Source organism: Acyrthosiphon pisum, chromosome X, assembly GCF_005508785.2.
Source record: "Acyrthosiphon pisum isolate AL4f chromosome X, pea_aphid_22Mar2018_4r6ur, whole genome shotgun sequence".
Lineage (NCBI taxonomy): Eukaryota > Metazoa > Arthropoda > Insecta > Hemiptera > Aphididae > Acyrthosiphon > Acyrthosiphon pisum.
The window spans coordinates 108,913,525-108,922,927 of record NC_042493.1 but is presented as its reverse complement, the minus strand read 5'-3'; the positions used below and the strand labels follow the sequence as shown (position 1 = coordinate 108,922,927).

Sequence of the window (9,403 nt, the reverse complement as noted above, 5' to 3'; positions counted from 1 at the left end):
TAGCATTTCCTATACACCATACAATTTTGAAAATATTTTGACTCTTTTTGAGCTGTTTACGGACATTTTCAGTTTTCAATTTTTTTAATTTTTTTTACTATAAATATCAATAAAGTTTTATCTGTTGGGCCAAAAAGTGTATAAATGTAATACAAAGCTCCTGATATATTGTTACAATATCAGTTGAAAAATATTAAAAATACATAGGCACAATTTTTTTTTATAAGCATTTAAAGATCAAATTTTAATTTGAAAAATTATTTTGTAGTTAAAAATTTATAAAATGTTCAATTTTTGTATCTAAGAATTGAAAATTTAAAACAAGATTCCACGTAAGTAATTAATTCTGTTTCCAAAAAATCTAAAAAATACATTTATACAGTTTATTTTTATAGTCATTTTAAGTACAAATTTGGACGAAATTACATATTAAAAACCTAGAATAACTATTTTAGTTATTTTGTCGTGATTGTATAATATTATTCGTGGATACTTGAAACTTCTAAAGTATACTATTATATATCTATGATAGTACCACGGTTTTTTGTTGATGTATAACACGTTATCTGATGCATATTGTGATATGATTAATTTGGAATTTATTATTAATACCTATTATAGGTCAATTTTTTTTTAATACTATAGATAAGTATACCTACCTATAATAGGTATGTCTAATACCTAGACTGACAAACCGTCTCCGCTCAGAATCGTTTTTCTTATACAGTGATATTATATCATTGAATTCAAATTTAATACTATCCATTATACAGTGACCCACTTGTAACCTACTGTACAGCAGAGCGACATCCACTTACCCACCTTTTTTCTGTTGTGTTATATTTTTTTAATAATATATAATTATTATTAAATTGGAACATCATTATAGCCATTTAAATACACGGAGATAAAATAATATGTATAAACAATAAACATATTTTATTTTGGTTATTATCATCTTAGTAATTAATAACTTTAGAGAATATTTGCGTATTACAATTTACAGCCGATAGGTAAGCGGCGCGCCGTGGTACGACAACGCGATAATGGCCCAGATAATGAATTACACACACATTCTTTACTCACAAAATGACACCGTTCAAATATTAAGTTTTATTAAACAATACTTTTATAAATATTATAGGCTAAGAACTAAATATTAGTCCTTAAAAATATAAGGTACCTATGCTCAAACCCCTTAATCAGTTCGGCCTACTACCTATACAGACTATGTAACAGAAAGAATTGACCAAAAAAAAAAAAAAAATATTCGATATAATTGAAAAATATTGATAATTTTAAAAAATTAATAAATTACTTGACTTTGATAAATGTTTTTACCATCCAAATCGTTCTTAATACAAATTGGCTATTTTAAATATATCCAAAAATTTAAATCAAATTTAATCTGTTTTTAGAATTCTTATCGCTTGATTGGATCAATTGGTGTGTTTGGCAAAAAAACACGTCTAAAATTCTATGTAGCGCGTGTATTAAACAAAAACAGAAAATCACGGTATCGAATCCCCTTAACTTATTTTAATTGATATAAACTTAATAAATAACGAGTTACTTTTCATCAAATCCAAATTAAGTTAATTTTTAAATAATTACATAATAAATATAATAAAAATAAAAATTATTATTGATGTTGCGTATTACATAACCGTTTACTAGGATAGGAGATTAGAAATATATTTAATTTTTTGTTCCATTAACTAGTGTTTTCAAGAAAAATAACTTAATTAAATTTAAATAGTAAATACATATTATAGCAATAGCCATTTAGGTATAATATATAAGTGTATCACATATATGAAGTATTGAAGTTATACCATACCATACTGCGGCATACGGGCATATTGTAATAATAACAATTAATTGATGCTAATATGATATTATCTTATTATATTGATATAGATACAAATCACAAATGTACAATTATTCTCAAGAAGATAATATTATAAAATATTTTCGCCATAAAGAAGTTAATTATTTTTTTATAAATTAAAAGATTGTATTTATTTCGGAATTAATTCTATTAATTCAGTTGGTAGGTACCTAATAATTTAACTCTATGTATAGAAAAGCTATTGGCTATTTCCTGAGTTCAATAATATTTATGATTTTTTATTATTTTTAAACCATATTACTGGATATTTTTATAGATATTAAAAAAAAAAAAATAATAATACCTAACTTAACTTGAGTTAATAAGTTAATTTGAAAATGTTCATATAACTTTTAACTCAACTCAGTTAAAAATTATCATTAACTTTCCCAAGCTCACTTAAGAGTGTAAGACCCTCAGAAGAAAAAAAAATAGCTTTATTTTAGATTCTGAACGGAGCAATAAATGTATTGATTTTACATTGATTTGTGTTTTTTTATTTATTTTAGTGTCTGTCATCGCACCTTTTACTTTTTAGGACAGTAAAAATGATCAGATTATTTTTAACAGCATCTTTTCTGATAAGAAAGTTACTCTAGTAGGTACTTTGGAGGTGGTCGAAAGTAAAAATATCCGGGAAAAAAAAATTAAGAAAAACACCTCGTTTTTTCCGACAAAAATTAATCAATTTTGGTGTTTGGTGCAACTCTAAGACGAAATAATGACCGTGGATACATGACATTTTCACCGATGTTCAAAATAGTAATTCATTTACACTATAACAATTTCAAAATATTTTGTGTTGTTTACGGACATTTTCAGTTTCGAATTTTTTTTTGGTTTTTTTCTATAAATGTCAATTGAATTGTATTCGTTTAGTCAAAAAGCGTGAACATTTTAAACAATCGTCTTGATTTATTGTTACAACAGCAGTTGAAAAATATTAAAAATACAGAAGCCCAATTTTTTTCATAAGAATTTAAAGTTGGAATTTCTACAACATTTATCAAATTTAAAATTTAAAATTAAAAATGATTTTGTTGTTGAAAATATATAAAAGGTTCAACTTTTACAGCTAAGGATTGAATATTTAAAATAAGGGTCCACGTGAGTAGGTTATTCTGTAACCGAAAAATTTAAAAAAATTAAAATCATAGTTTTTTTAAAAAACAGTTTATGTTATAGTTTGGACAAAATTAGATATTTAAAGGAAGAAGAATTATTTTAGGTTTGTGCACCTACTCTAATTTAATCCCCTTTCGATTGTCGGAATATTTTTCATTTTTATGGTCAATGTTTATGATTATTAAAATGGCTTAAATATGCAAATATATTATGAATGATATTAAAAAAGTACACACAATATTAAAATTATAGAAAACAGTGCATGTCTATAGTACCTAAACGATGTTACCACTACCTTAGACGAATATTTGAATATATACGACAAGTTGCTATCGACTGGAAAAGTTCAAATTGCAACAATAATAATATAATATTTTATTATTTTATAATACCAAGAATAAATCAATAGAATGTCTATGGATTATAATGTGTTTTACAGTCCCCGCAATACACTAGTACAGAGGTTCCCAAACCTACTAATAGTAGATAAATTCGTCTATTTTTAGAATTAAATGTATTCGAAATGCCGTCGTCATTCTATACATATAATACTGTTATTAAAATAATTAAAATTATACAATTTTAATAATTCACTAGTAAATATATTTCTGGCCACAACATTTTGCCACCCCTAAAATATTGGAGCCCGGGGCAGTTGTACCCACCCAGGACCCCCCCCCCCTAAATGCAGCCCTGGGCTTAGCCCCCTCAAAAAAAAATATATAATATATATTATAATTTGAAAGCCTGAGCCCCTCCTAAACATTTTTCCTATTTGCGCCACTGAATTCATAGACCTTATAGTTATGCACTTATGCCAGATTCTAAGAAATATGAATAATTAATTGGTTGCAAGTTGCTGTAATATTGAGTATTTGTAAATAAATGACGGACACATAGCACGTAAAAAAGGTAACGTAAATAGGTACCTTCCTACCTACCCAATATTATAAGTTGTATCTAATATCTTAAAAAAATAAAAACGGCATCTTCGTCTTAACGATAATAATTCTAAAATCTAAATTATGTTCTTAGTTAATACTTAAAGAGTAAATAATGCTTAGGTAATGGCGTAATGCTGTAGCCTGTAATGGTAATTATAAATTTCCTCACGACTGTTTTCGATGGAATAGGACATTTGCCCTGAAATACTTCATAACATACATTTTAAAATAAATTCAAAAAATTTTCGAGAAAAAAACTTATTTTATATAAAAAATGTAACCACATCATATATGTCAAATTCGCATGTTGGCTGGAAATTATGTTGATAATATTGATTTTTTTAATACATCATAAACAGAATTTTCTGTTCAAATTTTAAGATATATCAAATAAATTTATTTTTTTAAGTACTACTTTGTATTTTTTGTATATCTTTTGATTTTATTGAATAATTGTTGTAAATTAATTTATAGGTATCATAGCTGTAAATATCTTGTAATATATTATAATATATAAAAAAAAATATAATTTGGAATTATATTTCCGTTAAGAAAGATTATTATTATTATTATTTAACTTCCTCTGGTTCATTTTTCTAGGTAGACATTTCCTCATCGTTTAATAGAATAACATAGTAATTACTACTACTACTACTACTACTACAAAAAAAATACAGGTGGAACAAATATTATGAGTAGGTTTCCTTTCAATAGTTAATTTAAAAAAATATACATAGTTGGAACACAGCATCCAAATATTTGAATATTCATTGAAATTTTCAATTCAGAGAATAAATTCAATAGATGTTATTATTTATTACATTTTTAAATATCCAAACAAATATGGTTAATTGTATAGTAAAAATTAATAAATATGGACTTAAAGAATTGTTTTTAGAGATGAAAAGGAATTAGAAACCATTCAATTTTGAAGGCAGAATATCTATCCGTAAATTTTTTTAAATCTTTAATTTATTAAATTTTTTTAAGTTATATATTTATACTTTATTTATTTAAATATAATTTCTTAGTTATTATTATATAATACAATACTTCTTATTAATGAATCAATGAAATGATAAAATATGTTACACTGTAAAACAACAATTAATATCAAAATATTTGGATACCTATTTAGTTTTTAATTTTTAATTTTCAACATTTTTTAAAATACCTATGGGGAAACGTGAAAATAAGCGAAATATTCACCTTAATAAATGTATTAGTCCACCATAAATAGCTGTGGACGAAATTGTGCTATATTTAATAACAAAACATTATATTCAAGAAAATAGCAATAATAAATAATTATTAATTTATAATGTTTTCGTGCATTGAAAATCACGGTCACGTGAAAACCACGTAGTAAGTACCAGTGTACCACTTATAGCCTAGGTATGTTCATTGTTCATATTTTCATAATGCGAACCTACAACCACGGTATATTATGAGAATGTTTTAACATTTTGAAAACCATTTCACAACTACGTGTCTCTTGGGTTGGCAATGATAACAGTGATAGCCGGTAACATCGATTTACCGTGGTAAATTAATCTCGTACCCATTGCCAGCAAACGAAACTTTGGACGTTAAAAATGCCTAAAAGCTATAGAACAGCCAAAAACAATGACATTTTTGATAATTAAAAATATCTTACGAATCGAAAACATTAAGATTTTTCCATTTTGGTTTTAAACGATATTGAAAAAGCAAAACAGAATTATCGGTGCCGGCACCGGAGCGCCGGCGGCCATTTTTCTCGTTTGACCACCACCCCAGTCCGGTGCGCTACGTTCGGATCACTCTCTTTCCGACTCTGCTGTGCTATCGTCGTGTGTGTCGCTCGTCGATTAAACATTTTACCACCGCCCGTATCGGCCACATAGTCTTCTAGAGTATTTTCATCCGTTCGAATCAGAAAATTTGATTGCAAGTCATCTACAAACGGTAAGTAAAACTATTTAATCTCGTTTTGTTTTTACCTTTTTGACCTGGTAATGGTGCAACCGCAATCCACCGGCCGGAATGCGTTTTGTCCGCGCTCGTCGCTTTTTTTTCCCCGTTTTAAGAAACTGATCTTTGATGTCCTAGTACTACGTACGCGTTCCAATCCCCGACGTTAACCCTATAATTTTTTGCCTAGTTAGTTTTTGAAAAGAATTTTGGTCATGAATCTACCTAACGGTTTGTAGGATCTTCCGGCTGCTGCCGTATTATGCGCGCCGCCACCTGTTAATGCGCTATGATAGGTTGACGTCTTGTCCTTTATGCTTTTTCCCCCTAAAAGAGCCGCGTAGACTACCCCCTTTTCAAGTCTCTCCGAGTTCGTTTAAAGTTAAATTGTAATCCCAGTGGTCACCGTCAACTTTTTGATTTTTGTATATGTGGCAATTTATTAGTCTGGTTAGGTCTCGTCGGGTCACTCAAGACTGCCGTGCTCTTTAAGTCCACTATAAAAATTGTCGATCGAAAGTAACTACAATTTCGTTAAATATTTAAATTACCCGAATTTTGTATAAATTAGAAATTTAGGTGATTAGGGTAAGAGTTTATTTCGAACGGCCGGACATTGGTTGGTACCATTGTCGTCGTGGGACACATGTCTAAAGATATTGGTTAGAACGATGTGTTTTCGGTGATCCGCTTGATAATGCGTCATTTTACGGTTCATTAACCTTGTTGCATTATATAATATATATTTTACATTTCCGTTTTGATTGCTGCATACCACGCAAGATCAACTTTTAATTAGTAGCAATTCACTTATGTACACGTGGAAGTGACTTGATTTTTTTTCTCTAGTTTATACATATTTTTAATCTAGCCATGTTTTGGTATAAACATTTTTGTCTTATCTAGACTTTTTCCAAACAACTTAATTAGTTTGATACCTATTTTGATTGATAGCTCTTTCAGATAAGCTGATCAATATTAATTACTATCTATTTATTTCATTTGAAATTTTCCAACCATTGTGTAATAATTTCCGGTGTTCATTTTTTTTCTAGTTTATTTAATTTAAGAGATTACTGATTTTATGTTATTGAGTTTTTACAACATCAAAATATTTTTTTAGATTAACCATGGGTAAAGAAAAGGTACATATTAACATTGTTGTCATCGGACACGTCGATTCCGGTAAATCAACCACAACTGGTCATTTGATCTACAAATGTGGTGGTATTGATAAACGTACAATTGAAAAATTCGAAAAGGAAGCCCAAGAAGTAAGTCTTGTAAATAATCAAAACTGAATGAGTTATATTTAATAAATATATAATTTTAGATGGGAAAAGGTTCTTTCAAATATGCATGGGTATTGGACAAACTGAAGGCTGAACGTGAACGTGGTATCACCATTGATATTGCTTTATGGAAATTCGAAACTGCCAAATACTATGTCACCATCATTGACGCGCCTGGCCACAGAGATTTCATCAAAAACATGATCACTGGTACTTCCCAGGCTGATTGTGCTGTGCTTATTGTCGCTGCTGGTACTGGAGAATTCGAAGCTGGTATTTCTAAGAATGGACAAACCCGTGAACACGCTCTATTGGCTTTCACCTTAGGTGTAAAACAATTGATCGTTGGTGTGAACAAGATGGACTCTACTGAACCACCATACAGCGAAGTACGTATTTAAATTGTTTTATTATGATTATTTATCAAAATTAATAATTGATTATTTTTCAGAGCCGTTTCGAAGAAATCAAAAAGGAAGTTAGCAGTTACATCAAGAAAATCGGTTACAACCCAGCTGCTGTGGCTTTCGTACCCATCTCTGGATGGAATGGAGACAACATGTTGGAAGTTTCCGAAAAAATGTCGTGGTTCAAGGGATGGGCCGTTGAACGTAAAGAAGGAAAGGCTGACGGTAAATGTTTGATTGAAGCTTTAGACGCTATCCTGCCACCCAGCCGTCCAACTGACAAGGCTCTCCGTCTCCCACTCCAGGTATGATTAAATTTAAATATTTTTAAATAATCTTTATTTATACACTTTCTAATGTGTGTTTATTTATAGGATGTCTACAAGATAGGAGGTATTGGAACAGTCCCAGTAGGTCGTGTAGAAACTGGTCTTTTGAAACCTGGTATGGTTGTGGTTTTCGCACCAGCAAACATAACCACTGAAGTTAAGTCTGTGGAGATGCACCATGAAGCTTTGGTAGAAGCTTGCCCAGGAGACAATGTTGGGTTCAACGTAAAGAACGTTTCAGTCAAGGAATTGAGACGTGGTTTCGTTGCTGGAGACACAAAGAACAACCCACCCAAGGGTGCTGCTGATTTCACTGCCCAGGTAATTAACTTACTTAAAAATTAAGTATGTCAAATAATTATTACAATTGTCATATCTGTATTTTTAGGTTATTGTATTGAACCACCCTGGTCAAATTTCCAATGGATATACTCCAGTGTTGGATTGTCATACTGCCCACATTGCTTGCAAATTTGCAGAGATCAAAGAGAAATGTGACCGTCGTACCGGTAAAACTACTGAAGCTAACCCAAAAGCCATCAAGTCTGGAGATGCTGCCATCATCAACTTGGTACCATCCAAGCCTTTGTGTGTTGAGGCTTTCTCAGAATTCCCTCCCTTGGGACGTTTCGCTGTGCGTGACATGAGGCAAACCGTTGCTGTTGGTGTCATTAAGGTAAATTTCGACACAAATACATTATATAGTATATTTTATTATCCTTGTATATAGCAAACTTAACAAGAAAATTTTTTAAACCTTGCAGAGTGTAAACTTTAAAGATTTGTCAGCTGGCAAAGTAACAAAGGCCGCTGAAAAGGCCCAGAAGAAGAAATGAATAGGCGTAGCAGTAGCGCACACACGTCCTTCAGTTAGGTCACATGGAAGCTGGCATAGGTGTCGGAAACCATCCCAACTTCTAATACTATCCAAATGGCTGTTGCAACCTTGTTTTCATCGTAAAGAATTCCGCAGGAAAAAATCGTGTTGTGCTACTCAATATGATAACTTTGTTTTTATTTTTTATTTCCAAGAATTTTTAAATTTTGTTTTAATTATGTTTAACTGAGTGATAGGGATGACATAATTTAAAAAAATATTTTTTTTAAACTTAGTTTATATTATTCTATGAAGTTATAATTTGTATCTTATACATATTTTTTTTTTTACATACGATTTTTATTATTGCGTCTATGACTAATCCATTTGGCCCAACTGAAAGCATTAGCCGCCACCTATACCTTGTGTTAAAATTTGTCTAAAAACATCAACAAATAAAACACTTAATAACTATTTTCTTTCCATTTAATCAACGTTTTTGTTTATTTATTATCAGGTTCCTACTTATAATCATGGTAGGTTGTCTTGTGAGATTCTATTCCTCTTTCCCTGATTGGCTTAACATAATTTATTTAATACAATGGATTTTCCTTAATTTTTTTTTTCATTTATAACATTTGTTTC

General features: G+C 29.9%; 1 protein-coding gene across 1 annotated transcript; it reads left to right on the top strand.

Moving 5' to 3' along the window:
• Positions 1-5,750: 5,750 nt before the first annotated feature.
• LOC100163340 (elongation factor 1-alpha) lies at positions 5,751-8,941 on the top strand. The gene is made up of 7 exons (XM_001948705.5): positions 5,751-5,907; positions 7,037-7,187; positions 7,247-7,594; positions 7,657-7,917; positions 7,987-8,262; positions 8,330-8,617; positions 8,706-8,941. Exons 2-7 carry the CDS (start codon positions 7,044-7,046, stop codon positions 8,775-8,777), a joined length of 1,389 nt encoding a protein of 462 aa, XP_001948740.2. The 5' UTR covers positions 5,751-5,907; positions 7,037-7,043; the 3' UTR covers positions 8,778-8,941.
• The last annotated feature ends 462 nt before the right edge of the window (positions 8,942-9,403 follow it).